The sequence below is a fragment of the Simochromis diagramma genome, unplaced genomic scaffold (genome assembly GCF_900408965.1).
Source record: "Simochromis diagramma unplaced genomic scaffold, fSimDia1.1 OVJJ01000293.1, whole genome shotgun sequence".
NCBI lineage: Eukaryota > Metazoa > Chordata > Actinopteri > Cichliformes > Cichlidae > Simochromis > Simochromis diagramma.
Window position 1 is genome coordinate 4083769 of NW_024386801.1, and position 27313 is coordinate 4111081.

The 27313-nt window shown below is 40.8% G+C and overlaps 1 protein-coding gene across 1 annotated transcript in view; it reads left to right on the plus strand.

Moving 5' to 3' along the window:
• b4galnt4a (beta-1,4-N-acetyl-galactosaminyl transferase 4a) overlaps window positions 1-27313 on the plus strand; it is a 142492-nt gene that overhangs the window by 26988 nt on the left and 88191 nt on the right. Inside the window, exon 2 of the mRNA XM_040025237.1 lies at window positions 20757-20869. Within this exon, the coding sequence (XP_039881171.1) occupies window positions 20757-20869 (113 nt within the window). The remainder of the gene's footprint in view (window positions 1-20756; window positions 20870-27313) is intronic.

Genomic DNA, 27313 nt, shown 5'->3' on the forward strand with positions numbered 1-27313 from the left:
TTGTGACCCTCAGTGCAGGCCATAGTGTGAGCGCTCCTGGCCTATTGTCTTGAGCAATCAACATCATGTGCATTTTTGCTGTTCTGTATGTGTCATGCTACTTGTTTTTGTTTCCTTTGACCCTTAAATTTTGCCTTAAGTAGTTTTGCTGCCATTGGTGTTGCATCCCTTTCCCTTAACCGATTGTCCTCGCTCTTTGCAGGAACCAGAAAGTGTTTCACTCGAGCAAAACCTGTTCCAGTGTGACTGTTTTTTTTTGTTTGTTTTTTTTCCTGCTCTGAGAAACAAGAGGTGAGAAGGGAACCCTTGGGTGAAAAACACAAAAAACAGCCAGCAGGAGGACACATGCCCTCCTTTTCTGGGATTCTGTTAGTGATTTGTGCAGCGTATTTGTCTGTCTACATCATCATCGCTCTAACATTATACAGTGGCCAAATAGTAGAACTAATCCAAGATTTTGACTTCATTTCTGTGAGCGACACTATTTACGAAAGTCTCTGAAGTCATGAAGAATTATGCATCACTATATTCCCTTACTACCACTGCCTGCTACTGAGAGAGAAAAGGTCATTAATGATGTCCACCATCTCAGAGTGCTGACTAACCGACAGACAGGCTGCAATGTGTGAGACTGGGCGGTGCTCTGTCTGATTTGGTGATGTGTGGTACATGAACTCTACAGGGAACTGTGCTATCTCCATTCCTGTTCATCTTGTACACCTCAGACTTTCAGCACAGCTCTGAGTCATGCCACCTACAGAAATAGTCTGATGATTCTGCAGTGGTCGGATGTATTGGTGATGGGCAGGAGGAGGAGTGGAGAGCACTAGTGGGTTGTTTTTTTTTTTTTTTTTTAGTGGAGTGGTCTGGGAGAAATCATCTGCTTCTTGTAAATGTGAGTAAGACTGGAGAGATGGTGATCAACCTGAGAATGAGATGTCTGCAACACTTGTTTCTATCCAGAATGTTGATGTGGTGGAGCAGCACAAGTAATTGGGCATCTTCGCTTCCACATCAACATCAGGCTGAATTGAAACACCAACACAGAGGCTGTATACAAAAAGGGAAAGAAAGTTACTTTCTTCCAGTGTGTACCCCACGTTTTCTCTGCGACAGCTGGGATAGGTGAAGCACGGATAGATGGACGATTTCTTGTCACCCTCGTCATCAATCATCAGTCATCACTGCTCAGTTTTCTCGCCCATTCCATGACCTGCAGAGTTGACAGTGAAAACATGGACATTATTAATAAAACATGAATCTTGATTGAAAACACTTTAGTTGTTGCACTAATCAATTGTTTGTGGATGAAGGCATGCGTGAAATGCTTTTAATTTATGTATGTTCCCGATAGTTCATGTGGTTTTACATGGTGCTTTTCCACACATGAAGTCATGAATATATTCATGCTAACTGATGAAGCCTTACAGTAAAGTATCAAGAGTATTTTAATTGTCTGTCATTTCTGTTCAGTAACATGTGAGATTGAAAGTATTTTTTCCAAACATTGTAATGGTAAAATGTATAATTAACTAGTGAATTTATACACATGACATGAGAAGGTTTCACTCAATTTAGAAAACATGTTACTTGTTTGCATTCAGCAATGAGGAAATTGGACTCATCTGAGCATGACCAGGGTTTTTAGCAAATTTGAAGTTGTTTGTGAGTTAGTGGAAAAATAAACAGCAGCGTGAATCTTTATTAGCATTTGAAATTGTATATTTGGGGACAAATACAAACTGAAAACCAAGAAAAGGGAACACAGAACTTTTAACATCTGACTGACAGCTGAACTTGCTGTGCCGCCATCACTAGAGATAGATGGGACTTCAGAAGCCATTTAAGAAGAAAGAACATATTCCTTCTTTCAAAACTATTTTCGTCTGTCCTTTCTCACATATTTCCTGTCCCCTTCCTTACATCTTCAGTGGGAGACGCTGTGTAAGAAAAATGTCCTTGCAATTAAAGAAATCAGGATGTACCACACCTCTCTCTTTTCTCCTGTCCCTCCTTTTATGTAGTTGCGTTTTCCAGCAAACCATCACACTTTCTTTTAGCTGTGGTTCTCTGCATATTTTTTTTAATCCCTCTGGTGGCTAATATTAAAAAAGTAAAGAAAAAATAATTTTCTCTGTTCTTTTGCATCCCTCAGCATGCCCTTTTACCTCAGTCTCCCACTATGTCTGTGCCCTCTTCCCTTTTCTCCTCCATCCTCCCCAATCTCGGACTCACAGCTTTGCCTTTGCGCGAGGTGGACCAGGCTTATCTCTGCTCCTGCAAACATTCATTCACCGTTGCTATCCTGCACTCTTCCGTCCACTCTTTTTACTCCTCATCTGCTGTCCTCCTCACCTCTCTGTGCACTTCTCCTTTCTCCTCTTCGTTCCAATTTCCTCTGCTCAAATGAGATGTTGTGTACTGAGGAGAGTGTGTACATTCCTTATCACCAGCTCCTGTCTGGGTATTAGTTGGGCGAAATGGTCCTGTAATGAAACAGAGTACTGCTGTGCAAACACACACCAACCGGGTTTATAGGTGTTTTGGTGTGTGTGTCGGTGTATACGTGTGTGCGCTTGTGCATGCACATGTACATCCTGACAAGTGGCTGATTAAGGTCACCCTCTGTCTCATCTCATTATTTTTGCCGCTGTCCTTTTCTCTCTTTCTGTCATTCTCATTTGCCTCTTCCTATTACTTCTCTCTTACTATTTATCTCTCTTCCTGTCTCTGTGTGTCCTGGTTATAAAGAAGTATGTCTGATTAAACTGTAAGTTTATAGAACGCAAGTGGATACGGCCTGCGTGTAATTTGTCTGTCTTTTGAGTCCTTGCCATACTTATCAACCCACATCCCCTCACCCGACACTGTGGCCCGTTTCCTCTGTTTTCTACTGTTCAACGTGCATAGTAGATGTGTTTAGCAACAATAGCAGAGTGACAGTCTGGGCCCCCTCTTGTTTGTTACACGGCTGTATTGTCTGGCCTATTTGTTGAATGTCCTCAGTCTTTGCATAACTTGTTGCAGAAGCAATGCTTTCATGAGTCCACTGTAAGCAGAATGAGCTTTTGTCTTTTCTGCAGTCCTGCACAATCGACAGACTTCTTTCACTTTTACACCCTTTTGGCATGCACTGATCACTCTTCAGGAGCCTGCATTGAATAGGGGATGAGACCCAAAGATAAGGTAATTCCTGTTAAGATACCTGCACACTGTTAGATTGCAGTAATTCTATACGTTTTAGAAGTTTGCTACAAGCAAACATTGTGTGTGTGGCATACATACTGCGGTTCTAATAAGCTGTTGAGGGCGTCATTTTAGATACATATAAGCTGTAGGATAACATCTACTGAATAGCTGGATGCATGTCTGCAGTTATTGCTACGTCACATGATCTGTAGTGGTCTTTAGACTCAGACAACCCAAATCACACTGTGGTAGATTTAAACTTTATCCAATTGAAAAGCTGGTGTTGACTTTCTCTTTATAAGGTAGTGTTTTAGTGAGCTTTTTCCCTCGTGAATATGTTTTTAGAATCATTAGGAGTTTACACGCTATTGCACAACTTTGTATTGAAGCGCTGATTGTCAGTCCATTTGCTTCATCGCTTGTCTGTTTATGTATTAACTAAAATCTAAAGATTGTATTGGGAGCAGAAAGGGGAATTACAAAATAAAACACCAATTGAAAAAAGAAGTTCAGAGATGGAAGAGGGGTGCAACCAGAAGACAGAAAGTACACTGCTGCAATCGAAGGAGAGAGGAAGGAACGATTGTGTCAGGTTAATACTAGCTCACGACTCGAGGGAAGTCTTGCTTTTCCTTTCCTGCCGGTGTATACATCGAAAGCAGGATAATAACGTTAGTATTGTGAATGGTAACTGATCGAATTCTGCTTTTCTGCCTCTAGCTCATGTTTGGGTCAGCATTGTTGCCCAAGGCGATGGTTTTCAAGATTAAATCCTCCTACAGGGTGAATGCCTGGTTTCCCAGCGAGATACTACAAAGGTCCATAGAGACAGTGAAAGCCGATTTACATCTCAAGCATTAGCTGTTAGTGCCCCTCCTATCAGGTTCTCATTAGTTGAGGTTAAACAGAATGAAAAACCTTGTGTTTATACAGTGCTGTGTAACTTATGCGTTTAGCTAAGGTTTCAATCAGGTATGCATCACTTGACTCAGTAGGTCATAAATGGCTGCAGAGTAAGTTTAAATATGGGTGACAGTACGTTCCATATCAGTCACAGGTGAATAAATCAAGACAGCTCCTCGCCGCTCGTCTCCTCTTCCCGTTTTCAGACCGCTACCACAAAATGCTTTGCTATTATCTAAAATTGACATGACAACTATGACAACATTTCGCAAAAATGTCTAATGTCATAAAAATAAAAAAGCAATGACAAGTCTGGACAGACATGGATCGAAACTGTGATTTGACTGGTTGGCAGAGACAGACTGTGGGGCATAAAAAAGACAATGTAGACGATATCTGAGATAAAACCTGTACGGAGAAAAGTGTAGCAGTTATTTAAAACAAAAGACAAAAGTGATTTGTAATTGTTTCAAATGTGCTTATAATGGCTTAGTACAAAAACAGGATGACAACATCCCTGTGACTATGAAAAATTGATGCTTGTCTAGCAATTGCAATTTTTTTTGCATTTGGCTACTGATTGCAAGTAGTTGTGGTGACCAACTGGTTGCTCACAGGTGAGCCACTTTCAATCACAACGTGATTCCACAGGGATGCAACCTGTCTCCAGACAATCACCAGCCTGTGAAGAAACTGTAGATATATTTTTAAGAATGACTTTGACTTGCGATGTTTTTGTTCTAGATTATTCGCACAATTTTATATAAACATGCATCTGAAAGTTCACCTACGTCTGTACTGCAACTATCAAAGACCTCGGCAATGACTACCAAGTCATGACACCGCATTAGTTTCTAAAGGAAATGAATATCTACTCTTATATGTATGAGTAGTCTACTTCATTAAGAAACATTCATTTTTCCATACCACAACATAGTCGCTAATTTTGATAAAGTGCATGTCTTAATGAAACTCGCTAATTTGTATTGTTCTGTTTCATTACATTACTTATTGCATTCAAATGCTAGCTGTGTCCTATGTTGCACGTATTCAAATAAATTAGTTATAGATGTCACCTTGCTTAATAGTCACAGTTTTTTAACTGCTCTTTCCGTCCACATTGAACCAGACAATTTTTGTAAAATAGCTATTATCATGTCTTACGTCTCTGAAATGCCGGAGATATTCTCACACTGTGCTTGGACATGTTGTGATCTGGCTTTGCAAATTAGAGGAAACAACACATTGATTGAAGCTCTGCCTGTGCTCAAACACTGAGCAAGCTAGGCATCTGTTCAATTAGGCACATTAAAATGATTTTGTAGCACACTCTTCTCACCCTAGTAATACCATCTCCCTTGACAATACCTTAAAATTGGAAGTGGACCTGTCAGTTTGCTTTCTCAATTACACACACACAGCAACATGCATCATTAGTTTGCTATGTTATTTTTTTTTTTAATCCGCAACCATTTTGGTTAGATCTTTATTTTCCAAATTCTGCTGTTGATACTGATGCAAACTGTGAACATGTAACGCTGAAAGCTGCAAAGCTGCAGAGAATCCTGAGTGTGTAAATATAAAATTCCATTAAAGATGTTTTGTTGCTTTACTGCTATAAAGTCAACAAAAACACAACCATGTCATGTGACAGAGATATACACACAAAGACACTCACCAAATACCAAAAGGAGCTGTATACACAACATTGAGAATTCATCAGTTGTTACACAGCTCTGCCATCTGATAATATACTTTTCAATAAGCTATAATTTGGTTTCTGTTGGAAGTGATGTGGTTGCAAAAATCTTCCCTAATTTTCACATAAAAGGACAATCTCTTGTTTTTATTCCATATTGCAATAATAGGATGGGTGCGTTATTGCCATAATGTGGCTCAGGGGTGCCTAGAAACACTTCTTTTCCCTTTTTGAATATATTCCATTCCTGCTGGTGATTTGCCTCAATTACAATGATTTTCAATAGTCATTTTGCTGTAGATTCCATATCTTCCATTAAACAATTGAGGTCTACTTGAACAAAGTATGTTCACAAGATGGAAATGCATGGCAAATCGTCATTTTCTGCGCTATAAATGTCTGCAAATGTCTGACATTTCTTAATAGGAGCTTTATATTTGGATTGACATGAAAAGAATAGAGAATTTGGCTGATCTCTATGTGCTTTGTGCCAAAGCTTAACAGCAGTACTTCCTTCCTTCCTATTCAGTTCCAAGCCACTGTCAGAGATGTCTATCAGTGGATTGTGTTTTTGCCTTCAAATTTGCAGCGCGACCAGCCTCTGCTGTTTCTGGAGGATACAAAAAGGAACACCAATGAATAATTTATGCAAAGCAGGAATCTGTAAAGAGGTAAACAGACACAAGAAACAAAATGCAAACAATCACAGCAGCTTGCATGATTTAATTACTATGGAGTGCCCTGTGTTCTGCTTATTGGTGCTCTCTGTCCTTAGTGACTAAGTTGGGGTCGGCGGTCCTGGGTTTTTTTTTCTACAGAACAACTAAGTGAAGTTGGGCTTGTTGATGAGGGATAATAATTGCCTTGCAGTTTTATGCTCTTGCGTCACGTTTTAAAAGGAAACTTCACTGTTTTACACTTTTTTCCCCACCACCGCAGCAATTTTAAATTTGCCTCTTAATCCGACTGTTCTCCATTACAGAAATGCTGACTAGGCAACCCGTGCTATCCATACCAACAAGTACATTAATATAAGCTATCTGTTTTTAAACACTATAAAACATTTGCTTACCCATCGCCTTAAAACTACTGTAAGTCAGATGTCACGTGTGGTTAGGTAACAATCCACATAGGTGAAAAACTGCTCGTAACATTGAATCATTACCAGTAAGCAGCGGATGATGTGCTGAAGTGTCTGTCACGGTCGAGGGCAGAGTTGGGGGATGTGACGGAGTAGGCCCATTTCAGGTTGTCACTGGGGCCCAAGAGTGACAACAACGGCCCAAGATGAATTGGGGCCCTGCTGGTTTCGTGGCTAGCTCGTATATGTTCCCTGATCATAAATAGCCAGTACTGCACTGCAGGGTGGAAGTGGTTTGTCATCAGGCCTAGCCCCAGCCTGGGCACCGACTCCCTGCTGAGAAGGAAATTTATCACTGTACAGTGATAAGACAAGGCTATTATTGTTTCTGTCCTCCTCCTTCTCCTCTTCCATCTCCCTTTCCTCCCCTTCTCCTTGAATGTAACATATCACCACTTCCTTTTTCCTAGATACTCTCTTATTCCTCTTTCCTCCTTCTCTCCTGTCCTCTTCTTTTGTTCTTCTCTCACCATGTCAAGACATACTTTTTTTTAAACTCCTGCTTTATCTCTTATATCTGTCCTCTCCCCATCACCACCCTTATATAGCATCTTCCTTTCTCTTAGCACAAAGGTGATATGATCAGCAGAGTAATGACTCCTTGGAATGATGATAATCAGACACTTGGTGGAAGATAATGACCACATCGGGGTTTCCACACGGAAACCATATTCAAGTATTATTTTGCTACAAATACATCAAATGGAAGAAATGAGTGATTGAGATGAAGAGAGAAAGCGGAGAAGAAGGGGGATAATAAATACAAAGTGTGTAGGAAGAGTAATTGCAAGTGAGATGGCACAGAATGAGGTAGTGAAGACAAAAGGGAAGCGGAGACGGATGCCTGCGAGGGAGACAAAAAGATGGAGAGATAGTAAACAGGTTATTTAGAGGTTAGTGTTTGAGATCTCTGAAAAGCTCTAGGTCAAACCTACTGTGGTATAGCTAAGTTCCCATTTTCTTCTTCCTTAACCTTCCTTTTTCATTTACGTTGTCTTTTCTTCCTGCTCTTAAAGCAAAGTGTCTTCAGAAAAATATGTCTGGCTTATGTCGCTCGGTACTAACCAAGTTGAAGCCTGGACCTCGACTCGTGAGATTGTCTTCTGAAGTTTTTTTTGGGAGAGATGCAGGCGTGGTACAGACACAAAATGTTTCTCTCTCATTGTCTTCCAGTGTAGCTGCTCAGCTGTCAGGAGCACAGAAGATCGATGCATTATCATAGAAAGGTCTCCTCCAAAGCTCTCACCTCATTTAGATGCTCTGTTTAGCTCTGACTCTTGCTAACAGCATGACACCGCACTAGCACCAAGGCCCTCGTTGCCTTCATTTCTTTGTTTACAAATGTATGCTAATGAGCGAAGGGATCTCAAGGAAGCAGGCGACCCCTGTGTGTTCGCTTTAATTCCTTCCCCGGTGACACATCAGCTTTGACGGTTGTGGTTCTGCATTGGCTCAGAGTTGCCTCCTTATCTTCTGTACTATGATTGGAGCAGGGGCCTCTGGGTGTCACTAGCAACAGTGAGGATTAAATAGTGGTGTGTGTGTGCGCATATGCATATATATCTTTGTACACTTTGCTCACAGCGCTGTAATTAAAACCATCATTATCCAGAGGTCTGCACGCTTTGAGCATTTATTTGCACTGATGCAAATGCAACACACAGGTGCGTCAAGGCATTTTGCAATGTTGAGTTAATGTTGTTTTGTGTGTGTGTGTGTGTACTTCCATTTGGATATAGTTGATCTGCTCTGGTCGCAATCATGTGTCTGTCTGTGAGTGGTTGCTGCAGCTTCTTAACATCTTCCTTATTTCGCTCTCTGGCTCTACTTTCTCTCTTTTTGGTGGATTTTGCCATTGATGAAAATGTTTTATTTTACACTCCTGTCTCCATGGTAACCCTGCATAGGGCCAAAGCTGACCTTAGAGGGCTCGAGATGGCCAGTGAAGTTCAGGGTGGCCGTGGGCACTGAGCAGCAGGAGAAGATGGTAGACGGCCATCTGAGGGTTAGCGGGGAGAGTGTACTGGCAGGTAGCAGAGGAATCCGACTGTTATATTCAGCAGCCCATATCCAGGATCCATCCATCTAGATGGGCACGAACAGAATTGTCTTTTTTTTTTTTTCTTGCATGCGATTCAAAATAGAAAGCTAGACTGACCACTCAAATGCATCTTATACAAACAACATTCAATCATTCACACACACATTTAAATGCTTTATCCCATATAAAGCTCTTTTATGTCTAGCCACAAACTTACACACTGAAGGAAATAACCTGAAGGTCAGTAATTTGACCTGGGACTCTGTGGGGTTGCAGTCCATGTGAACTAGACCCAACCACCAACTTCCTGATTCACAGAAGCAATACAAACTGTACATTTATAACTACACATATTTACATTTATACCATTGTCTTCAATCGCCGGATTGCATGCACTGATTAGATTAGATCAGATTACGCTTTTCTGTCTCCCTTGGGAAAAAATGTATCTTGTAATTTTAACAAGTTGATTCTTTGTTTCCTTGGCCCTAGTGAGCTAAGAAAAAGATGATTGCAGAAGCTTTGAAAACTTTAAGAGCAGATAATATTTGTATTAAATTTTCAAGTAGATTCAGCTGAAAACTTCATTACAGTCCAGATGGTTTCAAGACAAACTCTAAGCGCTTCCTGGCATATCCTAATTGTGGATGTAAACTGACAACTTAATGCTACTCTCTGCATTGCCACGCTATGCTAAGTAATGCAAATATGGAGAAATGAAAGGCCAAAGCTTGCCTTTAGTATTTATGCATGTACTAAAGTAGATGTTATATTAATGAGCAAAGTTCTTACGCACTGACTTCCATTGTGAAGCCAAAAGACCTCACACTGATCCCCGTCGTTGTTAATTGCCAAAATCATCTGCTCTGAAATTCAAATGCTTAATTGATTCTATTCATTAGATTTGCTGCAACAATACCCTGTTAAGTATTAGTGTGTGTGCATGTGTGTGCTCGTAGACGTGTGAGTATTTTTTACCCTGACGCTGCAATAAGGTCATTCTAGTTTCTTTCAGGGTGTCTATTAATCTTTGAGTGTGTGCTGGGTGTTGCGGCTCTGATTTGTCTCCATCCAGGCATTTTGTTTTTTGTTATTTGACTTTTCCTAATTGGCTTTAGATGGCTATTAATGAAGTGCAAAACATTACAGATGCTACAGGAAAGGCTAAAAGAGAGATTGTGGGACCTCTTTGCCCCTGACCCATATTACAGCACATTATGCATCTCTGTGCAGTCTTTTATTTCTGCCCTACACACCCACAGGCCTACAAGCACACTTTCCTGCTGTGTTTTTTTTTTTTTTTTCATCTTTCCTCCCATCAAGTTCTCTCTGTCTGTTCTTTGTTGTTTCTCGCTCCTCTCTGTCACAATCCTTTTGTCTCTATTTATCTCATCTGCAAAGCTTTGTTATGCTCCTTGCCTTAATGCACCCTCACTTTGCTCAGAATGCTGTGTTAGTAGAGCTGAACTAAAGGCCAGGGAGTGCAGCACTCAGAGCCAGGCCCATTCATCAGTGTCAAAGGAGCCCTCCACTCTGCTTCATTACTGACCAGCTAATAGCACAGATCAGTGCAGTTTATTTGCTATAATTAGCTAGCTCCATTTGGCCAGCAGAGCCCCAGTGAAGCCTGCTACACTTAAGTTACCCCCTGCCATGCTATCCTGTGTGTATCTATATGTGTGTGTGTGTGTATGCGTGGATGTTTGTTGGTCCTTAAGGAATCATTAAGAAACTATTCTGGCACAACAGTTTGACATCTTTCACTGGCTTATGCCAACCATGTCTTATACTGTAATGCCTGATTGCGGAGTTAAAAGCCGTGCTTTGTAAAAGTTTACAAGCTCTCCTCTTATAAAAAATAGCGCAGTGTATTGGAAATGCATTACAGAGAGAGGGGAGGAGAGATAAAGAGGGAACAAGTAAGTGACTAAATCAGTCAATGAATGGTTGTTTGAGAAACGAGTGATTAAATTAGCGAACGTGTGAGCAGCTGGGTGAGCTTTGGCTCCTTGCCTTGTGGTTACACACCTCTATTCTCTCTTACAGTCTCTTTGCATCCCGCTCAAGTTGCCTATAGTCTTCACCATTGTGCCTGTCTTCTACTTGACTTTCTATATAATTCCCTCCCTCTTACCCTCTTTCTCTCTCCACTTTTGCAACCTGTCCCCCTCTCACTTGATCTTCCTTTCTTTCTCCCATTCTCATGCTTTTAAAAGCTGCAGTCCTTTGTTTCATCTTCCTATGCAATTTTAATCTCCCCAATAGAGAGAGGGAGGGGTGTATTTAGTGTTCCCACACATTTGGTGCGGCAAGCTCAAGGGGACTACAGCCTACGTCATTGAGATGGAGTTACAGTGTACTCGTGGAGTAGACGAGTTCAACTCGTCAATAATTTACTCGGCGCATGCTGTTACTGTGCGTGTCTGCTGTCCCGACCTCCTATAAAATCACCGTCTGCTTTGATGTCCAAACACCTTCATACCATGTGTTGGCTTTCCTCGCGTTCGTGGTTTCATTTTTGCTTAATGTCCCTCCAAAATCTAAGCACATATGCATTAGTACTCAACAAGTAAGTTAGAGGATGTGACTGCAGAAATGATCACGCTAACAATAGAAGAGGCACGATGCATAAGCAAGGTAACTCTGAACCAAGTGTTGTTGCTGCTGCTCCTGACATTGTTGTTTCAGCATCTCAGAACCAGCTGGCCTGCTGGGATTTGACTGCAACAAAGAAAAACAAAACATAGTTTGCTACAGTTGAGCATGCAAAACCACCTTGACAGCGAGGAAGGTCAGGGCCAGATGACTAAACTTATTTAAGCGAACAGGCAGATAAATATGCCTGTTAGCAGCTCAACCGTCTCTAAATTCAGTTCGTCAAACTTTGAAGCAGCAGACGATTATACTGTGGTTTCACAATCATCAAACTTTGTTAATCAAACTGTTTAAAATGCTCTACTCGCTTACTGCAACTTTCCCATTTTAATTCCTGTTGTGATACACTAACAGCAGGGTTAGAAATTGAAGTAAACAGCATGAAGTCATCCATCAGTCCTGCCTTGTGTTGCAAAGAACACGCTAGTGGTAAATGGGTGGGCGTATTTTCTTGCACAAATTAGTCCCCTTGATACCAGGTGTTAGGCTTCATTTGAATGCCAGCATCTACTTAAGGATTGTTGCTGACCAGATTTTTTTCTTTTTCACATGGCCGCCTCTAGCAAAATAATGCCACAGCTACCCTTTTCAGAATCCCAGAATGTTTACAGAAACATGACGGTGACCTTAGTGTGCTCCACTGAGATGCACAGTCCTTATGACTTAATACGATAGAGAGGCCTTGGGATGATTTCACATAGTAAGTCTGTAGTATAAAGCTAAAGAAGCTGAAGATGCTACAGAGAAAGAAAAGGCCTCTAAAGACAATTACATTTTACTAAACCTTCCACATTAATATGTGGACCTGTTGTATAGTAGTTGTTAGTTCGAGTGATTATAATGTGCCTTCATAATATTAGAAATAACAAACTATTTTTTAATTTACCTCCTGAGCAAGCCTCAATGCTGTGGTGCACTATAGAGAATTACAATATTGTGATAATAAGGCTTTAAAAATTAAAGGTCATTAAAAAAGGTAATTAAAATATAATTCTGACAAAAGCTCAAAGCAGCAGAGTGCCTGTTTAGTGACACCAGCAGAAGGGTAATGATTCTGGATGTGACCCAGAAACTATGAGACACTATCTATGCTAGAAAAAGCAGCTCTGCTACATGGCTATCAGGCTACCTGCATGTTTTACATGAGAATACTATGTCTGATTTGACATGTGACAGACAAATGTTTGCCCACAGAGTTTACATTTCACCCCATACTTGATTCAAAGCGATCCTGTATTTTAAATTTCTTGCTCAATTTTTCAAACCGGGGTCATTTATGATTTTTTTTTTTTCTCAGAATGTTTAACATACTGTACTTTGGCACACAGACTGGGATCAATCCACCAATCTTCCAATTACCTCCTTAACCAAAGTTCCTCCTGATGCTCCCAGAGTTTTAATGTTACATATAAAGCACATATAAAGCAAATAGTGGGAAAAGAGTGTTTGTGTGAATGAGGTGTGTAAAATAAAGTGCTTTGAAAAACAAGTCCATTTATCATTTCCATCCTACAGTCATCCCACTCTAGAATTTTAAAATCCAGCAACATGTGTGGGTTTATGATATTCTTCATGGTCATCATAACAAAACTACAGATGTCTGATATAGAGTAGAAAAAATACAAGATGATTAATCATATATAAACTCAAACATATCTGCCAGTTTGGCACCTACAGTATGAGGATGGTTGGGGCAAAGACGAGTGTCCAGTAGAAAAACTGAGTGACTGTTTTTGTTTTATTAAGCCATTTACAGTTTATCATTTTATTGGTGTGCGCATCTTATCGTGTCAAATTCATACAATTATGTCCTTGCTGTCCGCAATGTCAGCAAGGGAATATGTTCTTCTCAGTTCTTTCTATTGAGAAATGTTTTTAATTTTCTTTATTTAGTTTTTTCTAATCAATAAAGAGATAGTAGGAAAACAATCCTTGAACACAAACTTTCCAGTACTAGAAAGTCTAACATTGACCTCTAGACGGCATTGAAGATGTAGCTCGAACCAATGTTGCACTAATATCCACAACATCAGTTCAACTTTCATCTTGGAACTATCTTTCAGCCATGACAAGATGCCGGCTGATGATAATTCAACGTCAAAATGTTTGCTGGGAGGATCCCGTCTCAGCCCTGCACAATCTCTCCCTTGCTATTACCTTGAGATCAGGCGAGGAGGTGATAGATTTATTCCTCATCAGCTTGCATCTGTCGCTGTACAGTTGCCTGTCCCATTTGGTTCTTTAGCCGTCAGAATTGTTGTCTGAAGACCAACCAAGATACCCAATGGATTTATTTTGCCAAATGGATCATCGTGGCATTGCCGTATTGGTCCATTTGATCGACCTTTGTTTTTATTTTTTATTTTATTTTATTTTCAGTTGTTACAGACGGGACAGACATGAGTGGGGGATAGGGAAGGGAGAAAGAAAGAGGAAGGAAAAGAAAAACAGAAGGGAAGAGGAACAGTGAGAAAGGGGGGAAAAAAAAAATCTCCTGGATCACCTGTTGGGAGAAAAAGAATAGAAAACAAGCAAAAAAAACAAACCAAAGCAACATACTAAACACAACACCATCGCATTAATCTAGCTAAGTGTAAACAGCAGTAAATACTAAATATTCAATGTTGTTGTGCAGCACGCAGGACAGACAGCGCACAATGTGCTTTGAAGTAGCAGCCAAGAAAGGTGTAATTTAAGTCTACGAGCAGTGAACATCCATGTGCACACCTGTGTGGATCAGTGCGCTTGTATTCAAAAGGTTTCCACATGTAATGGTCTGCAAGAGGATGTAGCGAGCCATAGCCCTGTCCCCCAGGGCATGAAGCAGGCATGGAGGAGATCCAGGCCCCAGACATCCAGAGGCCCCAGAGTGCGAGAGCCCAAGGAGGACCACCGGAGGGGCATCCGTGCCACCCTCATGGGAAGGGCTGAGGATCCCCAGACGAGGTGTCACCCAGTAGCCACCGAGCAGAAGCTAGAGGGGGCTGCACCGGCGTGCCCGCCGGCTCTGCCGGCAGCCAGCTGTGCCAGAGTGAACCGAGCCGCAGGCCCAGAGGCCGGAGGCCCGAGGGCCCCCCGCACCCCGGAGGAGGCCTGACCGAGCAACAGGCGCCAGGCCCCGCCAAGTAGCCACCGGGAGTGAGCTGGTACATACCTGAGCGCCCAGTCCCGGACACCAAGAACCACCAATGCACCGACCCCTGAGGGCATCAGTCACCGGCAGGGAGTGTGGTGAGGGGAGATAGGCCTCCCCACTTTGGAGGGCCTGGGAGTTCCCAGAGAGGTGGAGTCTAAGACCCGACCTGACATATAGACACAGACAAACAGGCACACACAGACACAAACATGCATTCCCACCCTCATGCACACATATACAAACACTCAGCACTCACCCAACCTAAGGATTGATATAAATGGACATGTACACACAATCACACTCCCCAAACATACTCTATACCCCGGGTCCAGGTACCCTCTCCCCCAGAGGGGGAAACAGCACCCAGACCCAAGAGATGTTACCCTTCCCCCCGGGGTGGAGGCAAGCGGACCGTCCCAGGCTCCGCAGCAGCAGGGAGGCCCATCGGACAGCCAACATCTCCTCCCAGCCCCCCCCGCCCCGATGGCTAGTAGAGAACGGGGGTGTGTGAAGACCCCATACCTCCCTCCTCCCGCTCATGTGTAGTGTTGCTGCATGTTGTTCTAAAGTGCATTTAAAACAAGGGAGAGCATGGTGCTGCTGCCAGAGAGCAGCAGGTGTTAGCACGGCCCCTCCCGAGAACCCTCAATGTCTACATGGATTTAAAATTGAGAGGTGGGCACCGGCGCCAGAGGTAGGTTTGAGTACGCAGACCGTCCACTGGATGCCGTTAACGTGCCCACCCTCAAGGCCCTATATATATGTGTGTGTTATGAGAGTGTAAGTAATGTGGATGTCTAAGTTGTGAGATAAAATTGAGGCACAGGTGGCCAGAAGTGGCCAGAGGGAGGGGAGGGGGGGGGGGAATGTCTCCCCTGCACCCTGGTGACACACCCGCACCCCAAGGCCCATTTAAGCTAAATTGTTTAATGTGTTCTTAAATAATAAACAATATTTGGACCTTAGTAGCTGAAATGTACAAATCTGACATATTTGTACCCAAACTGAATATTTTGTAATTGTTGCTGTGTTGTTGTTCAGTGTTTTGTGCTCTGAATGACAGACCACTTTCTAATATGATAATAGCACAAATAAAGCAATGAGCAGATTTGCTGATATGTTCAAAATTTTAGTACTTATCACTAAATACTTTTACTATTATCTGACATTGTACAGAAAAATATTGCAGCAGTAATGAACTACAGTTATTTTTAACCCCCTTTTTGACACTGTAATTTCCATTTGTAACCATAAGTCATTTAATATATTCCTTTCCTGCTTGGGCTCTGTTGCCAGCCCCGTGTTAACACAGAGTATGCTTGACTGCGCAAGTTGAAAGGAGACCATGTAGGAGCCGCTCTAGAGATGACACTGGCAAATAAATTGTGATAATGACGCTTGGCGTTCTTCATGAACCACTGTGAGCTGGCATGTTTGACTGCGTGCTGTTATTTGCTATTATTTCTTCCTGTTTACCAGAGGGACTTGAGCATAGAACAGATCCTGGGGGGCTCCCACATAGATTATTAGTTAATTTGTTTTGACTTGGCTTTTTCATATCTGTTTAAACTAAACTTGTCCTACTTAACCAGCTCTGTTTTATTTTTCTTCTCCATAATGTTGGATTTTTTTTTTTTTTTGTTTTCCTCTTTCTCACTTCATTGCATAGCCTGTAGCTCCTGCTACACTCGCTCCTCTGATTCTGTGATTAGCATTCTGCTGTATCACCATTCTGTCTATCACTTAACATACACTGGAGCACCACCTCGAAGTGAAACCCAGTGTAGTCAGTCCTGTTAGAAGATGAAAGGAGATGCAGACAATGCTTGCACGTTTGCACACACACGCAAATGCATGCATATATGCACAAACACAGTAAAGTACAGGCATACATTTGAATTGGCACACGTACAGCCCTGATGAGAGCTCTGACAGCTGCAGTTCACTAAAAAGGCATAGAGTTTAGAATAGCTTTACTTTTAAAAGGGCAGCCAGGCAAGGTGAATTTATTACTTACTTCTCCAAAGAAGAAGATGCTCGAAGAACCCCCCCCCCCCCCCCCCCACGCCCTCCCCTAACACACACACTTCCTTATGCCCACGTCAACCTTTGGATAACACTTCTGTTTATTGTGATTTTCAATATACCCCGCAAAAGATCTAATCTGCAAAGTGCTCCAAAAGCTATTCACTATCTGTGTCCTCTGGAGGTTGAAGAAGTTGCTCTACACCATCTTATCTTCACAGTAAATAGTGCTCCTGTTTTAGAAGTGGGGGGAAATGAACTGATTAGGCAGAACACAAGAAACAAAAGAGAGGTGGCTCCTCAAGGATTAGTATTCTGCTTGGTCTCCTGCTGGTGGCAGAGCGCACAGTCAATTGGCTTCCATTAACCTGCCAGTCGGCTCTTCATTACTTCATTAGAGCCGGCATTGAGGCTTGAAGTCCCGTCACAGTTCAGCCACTTGCTAGCAGCGCCATACTGTGGCTTTTGCACGTTTCATCATGGTCTGCTTGTGCTGTCCGTCTGCACATCCTGTTCTTTCGGTCTTTTTAAACTTGTAGTTGGTGCACAACCACTGAAGGAGTGCAGGCTGGTTACATAGGAGAATACGTGTCCCAGTTTACTACAGTGCCATTTGATTTGGTCATCAAATCACTTCTTTCCAGCAGAGACTATTATTTATGAGTCATTCTCCAGAGCCGTGCAGAACCACATGTCGTCACTTGGTTTATATGCTAAGAAAGGAACTCGCACCCATGCAGCGTTACATTTGCATTACTGTCTCCATTTTTAGAGTATTAAAGCGTGCTGAGGGACTTGTTGGTAATGAATGTTTGAACATTTGTCCACAAATGTTCAAAAACACACACGCACGTGCACACTAACTAAAACGCACACACAGAAAAGTACTTGCTGTTCTCATTATCTTCACTTTTTTTTTTGTATTGTTGAAGAGTTGATTGAATTAATTAGTTTAAAAACTATCTTCTCCTTTTTTTTTTTCAGTATTTCCAAACATTTCAATCTTAAAAATGACCCCAAAGGATTTAAGTGTAATTATAATGTAACAAATATCAGCATAAATTTAATTTCCACTTTCCTTTTCATTTGATAGGGCTGTTCTTATAGAGATATGGACATTATCGTGAAGATACACTATTTTATTTATTTTTTTTAGGATAAATATTCTTCTCAAATTTTAAAAGACATTGCTTCAGAGGCTGGAAGATGAATAATTTTTCATGAGAAAGTTTGCTTTCTCATGTTGGTCACCTGCTTTCTGACACCTGCTTTCCATTTTCTTTCTTTGTAACTCTAATGCCGTTAATCTTTTCTCTGTTTATCGTTGGCATTCAGAAAAGCTGTAATGGATTTGGCTGTCTGTTTGACTGTACTGCTTTGATATTTATTTTGCATGCAAATCATGATTTATTGAAATCAGCTTTGGATGGGTTTTTTTTTCCCTTTCTGGTTGCTCTTCGTTGTGGGGTTTGAAACTATCTCACTCAGCTTCAAAGATGATTTTTTTTTTTGTTGTTGTTGTTTAATTTTTATAATAATTTCTGTATTCACATTCACATTTAAGGTGATGACTTACATAAATGATGCAAGACAAGGAAAAAAGTGTCTTGGTGCAGTGCCTACTCTTAATAGTCTCAGATAAATGGTTACAGAAAGATATGCTGCCAGTTGACTCATGCAGTGACTCACACACTGTTTACTCAGAAGAGGAACGAAAATACATTTCAAAATGAAGAGCTGGATAAATTATCAAGAAATGATATTTTGTTTTTTCATTGGAGTGATTTTTGGGTAACTTGCTATACTTTATTTACAATGCCGCATGACGTCTTGGCATTTTAATATCACAGCCTTCTAAATCATTCTAAGGCACACGCCCCACCAGGGAAATGCGCATTCATAACATCTGACAAGTTATAGTGCTGGAAGTTGAAGTGTCCTTCTATTTTTGACTCCACAATGTAGGGCTCGAAGTGAGATGAGGTTTAGCGTAGCTGCTCTTTGCTCTTTGATCTGGTGGAGCTTTGATAGACCCCGGAGGCTGTACTTAGGCTGTCCATATCGAGTTCTACTGCGGGGTGATGGCTTTCGTAGCACAATTCCTGTGGCTCAAGTGGCTGTGTTTGACATGAAAATGGCACTTACAGGTTCCTCCGCTTCCACTAGTTGTTATTGTGTTATTGTCCGTTTTGTGGAAGTGTCTCTTTTATTTATTTATTAGTTATAAAATCATTTTCGGCACACTTCATTCTAGAGGGGAACACAATCACTGAGAGAAAGATGGGAATAGAGTTTATTTAAGGAAAGTCATTGTGAACATGGTAATTTTCTCCAGTGCTTCATTTGTTCCACAAAAAGATGATAATTTTTCAGATCAAAGTGTATTTTTATTACAGTTGTGTAGAATCAGTGAGATTGCGGAGGGAATGAAGAGAGACAGGCGGGATGATTTCCAAACAAATGAGGAAAACAAACCGTCTGCAGATATTACGTTTGCTCGAGACTTTGATAGGATGCAGGACAAGCTGAATTAGAGAGATGAAAACTTTTACTTTTGCGACATTTTATTTATTCTGTCTGTTTTCGGCTTGGATTGCTTTTTGACAGTAGTTCAATTGTTCCCCTCCGTTTCTGTACATGAATGAGGAGTATGAGCACAAGTATACCTCTCTGTTTTTCCCTTTCTCCTCGACTGCATCAATCATCCCACAGCTCAGCCCCCCCACCACCCCTCAACCACCCGCATCCAATTCAGCCCACTCAGACTCATTGTTAAGGGGACATATTGGAAAACTATTAGCTCTCATTATGCTTTATGACCACCCGCTCTCCCCATTCTGTCTTTTAATCACATTCCATCCCTTGTGTGCATGTGCGCACATTCTTGTGTGTGTGTGTGAATGTATGCGTGTATATACGCCGCAGCTACAGCGGCCAGGCGGACAGTAATGAACCACTTTCACTGTAATGCAATCGAGGCCCCTCCTTCTCCCGTTTTATTGGCAAGTCAATTGCAGTGGCGCCACCTTTTATGGCAGCCCATCCAGGCTGCAGAAGTGTTGTGCATTCATGTACCATGTCAGCCAAATGGGATCAAGTCCAGGGCAATACAAATAAAATGAGATTGGACTGAATTGAGTATGGATTCTCTTTTTTTATTTATTTATTTATTTTTTATATGAAGTCCTCATAGAGGTGAAAACCCTTAGAGGAAACCTTACAGTATCTATTTGGTCCTTGTAACTCCAAATAACCAGGCTCTCATAAAGTGCTAAATATCTTGTAACTTCTCTGTATTGAGTCGTGCGGTGCGATCATCCGTGACAACGCGTGTGCATGCATGTGCACGTGTTACTGGCAGAGAAATGGCAATTTTGAACATATGCTCTGTGACAGACACACAAAAGCTGACACACACGCATACACACGCGTAATGAGTAGTTTTAAGTTCCAATTGTTCGCTCCTGGCCAAGGCAACTGTCATCATTGTGCAGCAAAACTCCCATAATCCATCGGTGGCATGACCGCAGTCTAGCTTTCCCAGCAAAAGCTATTCTCTCTGTCTCTCCGTTTGTCGATCTCTTGCTTCTTTTTTTTTTCCTTCTCCCCCCTCCATTTTCATTCCCCCTGCTTCACATTTCCCCTCTGGACTCGGTTTTATTCTTCCCTCTTGTCTCCTTTCGCTTTTCCAATTACAATTTTTTTTCACACTTAATCTGCCTTTCTCTGGGAACTTTTATCTGGGGTTGATGACAGTGGAGAGGCTGAGTTGAAAGAAAAAAGGGTGATAGCTTCAAATTATTGTTGACGACAGTGATGATGACGGTGATGATAATGAGAGAAATCTGAATGACAATGATGCCATTAATGATGATTAAAGTGGAAATGTGGATGACAATAACCTGAAAATTGGGATAATAGCGGTCGCTGTCTTTCTAAGCAATATCCATGTTCCCCCTTGGTCCAGATGGAGAGAGACAGACGGAGGGGACCGACGCCAGCCGAAAGAGGGACACTCGCTCCTCAGCCGGACACCACAAGAGCGAGGACACCAGCGACAGCAGGGAGGACGATGCGGGAGTGAGTGTTTCTTTCTTAATGCCTTTCCTATTTTCTGTGTTACCACTCAAGAGTGAATATTAATTTGATGCCCATGACTAATCACATGCTCCCTACCCGGCCCACATCATTTTGACTAAGCAGCAATGTGGATCGTTGCTTATGTGCAGGGGGCTCAGGTAGTCCTGTTCATGCACCTACTGCTTATTACATGTTTTATTCTGCAAGAGTCCAGTGCTACAAAGCCCTCCCATTATAATTAAAAACATTAAACATAATTAAACAGGACAATCAGCTTATAGGTAAAGATGTCCATGAAACTGGCTAATGTTGAAGACGAAACAATAAAGGCGTCTGTCATCAGATTTTATTGTTTAGAAAGTTTTCTTTTTTTACTCCAGCCCATCTCCAGCTTAGCCTCCTGACCCCACCCACTGCAGTGAATTTTAATAATGTTTCCAGCTCTGGGAGGCCACAGCTCAAATTAGATTGTGAATACATTATGCAATCTAACCTCCTCTTCGAGCATTTATTTCTCTGATAGTTTTCACGCAGAGAGATGTGAAATTAGTCTGAGTTATTTTCAACGGCAAAATATAAGACAGAGTTGGACCACAGCCAGGGATCATTAGCACTTGGTACATGCAGCAGTAAGCCGCAGAGATAATCTGACACTTAAGCTCATATTTAGTCTTTTTTTTTTCTTTACTTCAAGTCTTATTTAGAGGAAAGTAGAGCAATTTTAGACAATTTCATTTATTTTAGATAATTTTCGGTTGTACGGGACCTCCGGGGTAGACTTCCTCCAGCTGTGTGTTGAAATGACAAACCAGTTTGTTTTTTTTCCCATGTGCAGTCCAAATGAGGACTATTATCAAAAATCCTCTTAAAAAACTCTTGCTGTGAAAATAAATGTGATAAACTGTTGTCATTACAACCCCGTTCTCTAAATATGTACCCATCGTGGTACAATTTACAATGTGAATTGAAGTTTTTGCGGAGTGATTACAAAGAAAAAATATTTTGATAATTTCTCCATGGAAAGGGATAAATGGCTTTAAGCAGCTTCTGCGTTGTACTTTCTGCTGCTTACTTTGGGTGATTTGGTCTTTAGAGATTGAAAACCATCTGGGGACTTACAGAATTGAGAACATTTATGGAGTCATAAAACTACCATGAAATAGTTTCTCTTTTCTCACAGCAACTGCAACAAGGTTGTGTTTGTTTGTTTTAGCAGCACTGTGCAGAAGTCTCGAACCACCCTTTCTTTATGGTTTGCTTGGAACATGGGAAATGGCTGCAGTGATTTATTGAGACGCAAACACAAATTGAAAAATGGTATATAAGGATAAAATAAAGTTTTTACAATTCTAACAAGGTCAAAGTCAATATTAGTCAATACTTCAACAAAGTCTTGTGAAACTTTCTTGCAATTTCTTTTTTTCGTGTAATTCGGCATACCTCAGGCTTTTCTCCGTGTTACCCTCCCTTAATCATGGCATATCCACTCATCCAGTTTCCTTATTTTTTTTAAGGACGCACTACACATCATGTTGAGATAGCCCAAGTTTTTTTTGCTATTTTTGCTAAAAGCCGTTAGCTATTAGTACCTTGTTGGTGCAAAAACACAATTTTTATTCCTGGGTTTTCTTTGTTGGAATGTCAAAGAAACTAGAGCAATTTACATGTTTCTGCAACAGTAACAAAGTGCCTCAGATACTATTTAAAATTGGTTCTTTCTCTGTTTTGTGGAGACACAACAGTGGTTCAGAACTTGAGTTAGTTGCCTTTTTGTGCTTGAATGAGCAGATCAGTATAAAGTGGCTTAACATCTCCCCCCAAAAAGTAAATCACTCCTGAAGGACTTTCAGAAAGCCTGACAAACTGTTACAAAAAATTACAGGAAAGTCTGGCTCCTTATAGTAGAAACAAAATAATCAGAAATGGGAGGCGACTCAAAAGTTTTTTGTTGTTTTTTTTAGCTGTAAAAACGAACATTTAATACTCAGAGGAGTCACCGTTTGTCATCTAGCCTTAAGGCAGGCAATTTATTATTAATATCTTCTTCAAAATCTCAGCTGACCAGGTTTGCACACCATCACTTGCCACTCATGTTGACAGCCCGTCTACCTTGAAGCAGTATCTTGCCTGAGGCTCAGATATCTATAAAACTACCGGAAGTGCTAAAGGATCAGCTCACTCTTTGAAGGCGGATATGCAGTAATTAAATACTCACTGACTGTGCTGAATGTTTTATGCCAGAAGAGGTATAAGCCCTTGAAAAGCAGATGATATAGACATATGTAGCTTAATCTGATGTACTAACTTTTAACTGCCTGAAATGAAATCACCAGATTTTGTAAAATGTTACAGCAAATATACAACATATTGAAGTGTGGAGGTAAAAATAAGAAATATTAATGCATTTCTCCATATTTCATTAAAACCTGTGTGTGTGTGTGTGTGTGTGTGTGTGTGTGTGTGTGTGTCTTACATGTGCAAGGATGTGCTGTGTGGTTATGTGGATGTGAATTATCTGGACTTGTGAGGCTCTACAAAGATACAGATACATAAATAATACATGATAACAAGAAGAAGAAGAAGAAGAAACCATAATAATAAAGGCAAACAGATGAAATAAGGGAACAAATCAATAAAGCTATACTTAATTATGGAATAGAAAGTAGAATTTGGGATGATAATAATAAAGGATGATATTGCTTCAGGAGCTGGGAAACTATAGTAGAATAGAAACACTGTGCACTCTGTGGATTGACACTGATGTCATATCCTATGAATATGTCAGAGCTAAAGCAGCTCTGTAATCTAAATTTCTCCCACATGTTATGCCAGTGTGCTCTGTAGTTACCAGAAATGCTGATTTTAGGTTATTGTTGCAGAAGGAGTTTCAACCAAGAGTTTTTCAGACATATTAAAAATATTAAACTTCAAGTTAAAATCCACATTGTTAAAACATTGCTGTGCAACTGTCGACTAGCTGAGGGCCCCGGCCATAAGAACAGGGCGATGTATCTCGCTCTGTAAAATGCAGTCGTCTTCAAAATCGTTTTAAGGGAAGACTTTAGAAAATGTGCTTGCACCGATAAGAGTAGTGAAGGGAAGCCGGCAGGCTTTTTCTGAACCGCCTTCCTCTAAACTCTAAACCTTCCTGATGGTGTTAGGGTTTCTCTTTCATAATAGTTAAATGAAAGCAGCTCTCAGAGTGAGTCAGTCTTGTCCGCTGAAGCTCAAAAATTCAGCTACACTGTAAGCGTTTTGCTGAAGTCACCAAAATGTTTAAGAAAGTTTATGGCACGCTCTTCATGAATTTTAATAGTGCCACTTTGTCATAAGTCCCTTAATTGACAGGTGATAGATTTGGTTTGCTTCAAATAATGATTACTTAAATTGAACGGTGTTCATACTTTGACTGTAAACATGCACTAAATCATCACAACTGCAATATAAGAGATAGGAATGGCCCGCTGCTGGAGGTGCTTATTTGGATTTACGATCTGTGCCGTACAGGAGCTCCGTTTATGGTTATCTATAACACCTCTTTGTTTGTAGCAAGCATTATTTTCTCCTTTCAAGTGTTTGTGTGTGTGTGTGCACCTGTGTTTGTGTGTGTGCATGTTAACATGGCTCACCCGTACGACTTTCCTGTTGGGCTCTATAACCGCATTTCTCTTCATTATAAATTTACATGACCATTTAGCCGCTCTTTGTTCCAGCAGTGCTTGACGTGTGTGTGTGTGTGTGAGTGTGTGCATGTGTGTGCATGTGTGTGCGTGTGTGTGTGCATCAAAGATGCCAGTGCTTCTTATTCAGCACTGGCATCTTTGAGGAATATCTAAAGCAGCATAACTGACACCTTCAGTTCATGTTACGCTGCTCCACTGTGAACACTTCCCTATTTAGATAATGTCACTGCCAAAGGTCAAACCTGTAGTTCGTGTTTCAAGGCCTGGTAGTCAAAGCTGAGTGTGTCTGTCTGTGTGTGTGTGTTGGTGCGAGAGAGAGGAAGGTGTAGTATGTTTAAAAAAAGAAAAACAAAAAAAATTGTAATATGGGTCATGGGCATATGGGTCTTTTCTCTTTTGTTTACCTCTTCTGTTCAGCTTTTCTAATGTTTAGTGCTGCACTAATAGCTCACTAAAGCTGCCATTTCAGAAGTTTCAAACAATAAAATGAAATGGCTTGGATGAAAACAGAGAAAATCCCTTAAGGCTTTATGCACTCAAGATTAATAGACAACCTAAACCAAAATAGAATGACCTTATTGCAATCGGGCAGTGTTTTAGAGGCAGGTTCTCACAGCAGAGCCATATAGAAGTGTATTTTTTTTCAACCAGATAAGAGGTAGATAGATGAAGCTCAGTGGCATCATAGATATTAGTGAGTGTTAGTGTAAAAAGGAAGCTGCAGTCCTCACACGGGCCTTGTAAATGCGTTCTGTGCTTCTCTTGGTTGCTGTCAGATGCATCGAGAGAGTGGTGGCACGGAGGAAACACAGAAAGTGTTTATCTGGACTTTTTAAGGGCAAGTATATAAGGATGGGATGAAGAATACGCTGAAGAAGAGGACAGATAAGATGTGTGTCTAGAGACGTGTAAAGATGAGGAGTATCAAAGTACCATCTGATCTGAGAAGCAAATGTTTGCACCTTTTTTTTTTTTTTAAAAAAAAGTATATTCTTCCCTGTAAATAAATAATAATGAAAAATCTGTTTCAATAGTTGTCTGTCATGATTGGAAATTATAGAAACTAAGTCAGGGTGTATAATATCTTCCCAGCCACCTGCTTTTACCTATAATGAATGTATCCACTGTCACAAACTGCCTGTAGTTGTATATTTGCAGCCTCCAGGTGGTTGCCTTGCTTTTTTTTAGAATGAGAATGAGGTTACATAAAGGATGTTTTTTTTTTTTTTTTCCTCTTTCCCACTTGGTGCATACATATTCCAATGTAGAGTATATGGACATGTGGGCGTTGAATGGTGGGTGTGTATGAATGTGTATGTTGTTAAAATGAACAAGATATAGATTCGGTGCCCTGCCTCCTGCTATTCCTGTCACTGGCAGATTGCTTTTATGGGCCCACCCCTTCATCCCTTGTACCTGATAAGAAGGGAAGGGAAGTGCTGAGGCTTCATAAGAAATTAAGAGACTAAAGGAGAAAAAAGAGACGCATTAGCGATGAGCAGATTGGATTGGTATGAAAGTAAATGAATATTTGAGTCACATGCTTGCCACTGATGTTAGATACAGAATACCACAATACTGAAATTTACTTTTGCAGTAATGGTATTTCTGATGGTATGAAATACACACAAAATGCAATATAACAGCAGAAACCTGGGAGAGCTTCTCCCGTGGAGTCGCTTTAATTTAGTTTCTGTGTGTTGCTGCTGCGCATACAGTAGCCATTATGTAAATATGTGAAATACTATATTATATGTTATTGTACTCCCTATCTATACGTTCTAGGATTGTACTGAATGATTTCTGTGATGATACCAATATTTTATTATACTGTAATTTATTAATGTATTGATTACATACAACACCCACATCGTGTCTAAAAACAAACACAACTTTCCCGCTGTCTCTGTTGTGAGAAAGTTCACTTCCAACAAGTAAATATAGCTTACAGTTAGATTATATTGGCTATGTATTATCTTTTCAACCACCAATTGCTCATGAAAAGTTGCAAAACGGAACTCAAAATCACCTTTCATAGTCCGGGGGGGAGGGGTTAATACTGGAAGCAATTCACTAATTGCATATTGCTTGCACTTTACAGTTGGCCACATGCAGACATTCAACACTGCATGTACCTGCTCTGTCACAACCAGATGTCACTTAGTTGTTTAATTGTTACTTAATTACTTTGGTGTGGAATGTAATAGTAATGGGGAATGGAGTGGGCCATCCTTTATCAATTGGTAAGCATGTGGTTCTTATCATAATACAGTTAAAACATCAAAATCTATGCACCCCTAAACATTTTCCGAAGTTCTCCAGTTAGCTGGATTGGAGTCTTTGCCAGGCCGATTCTGGCCCTTTGGCCTCATGTTTCATACTTCTGAATTAGGTGAACACCTCTGGTTGGAACCTCTGAATCAATAAACAGCTGGTGGTGCCTTATCTGAGTGCACATGAAGGTTTTTGAATTTACACTGCTTGTGTAATATGGCCAAAGTCCATCCACCAGGTGGTTTAACCCACACTTAGATTTTTGCTTTATAACTTTTTCTTAAGAATGCTGCAAGGTGACAAACGTAATTCAGCTCAATGACACTGTATCCAGTGTAACCTGCTCTGCCTGTCAAAGCAGAGACAGTTTGGTAGTCACAAGCTGGAAGTCAAGAGGGTCTACCAGTCTTCAGTGAGGAGTCTGTCAAAAGTTTTTTTTTTTTGTAACAGTTAAGGTTTAAATGGTAAATCATAAAGACACCACAAA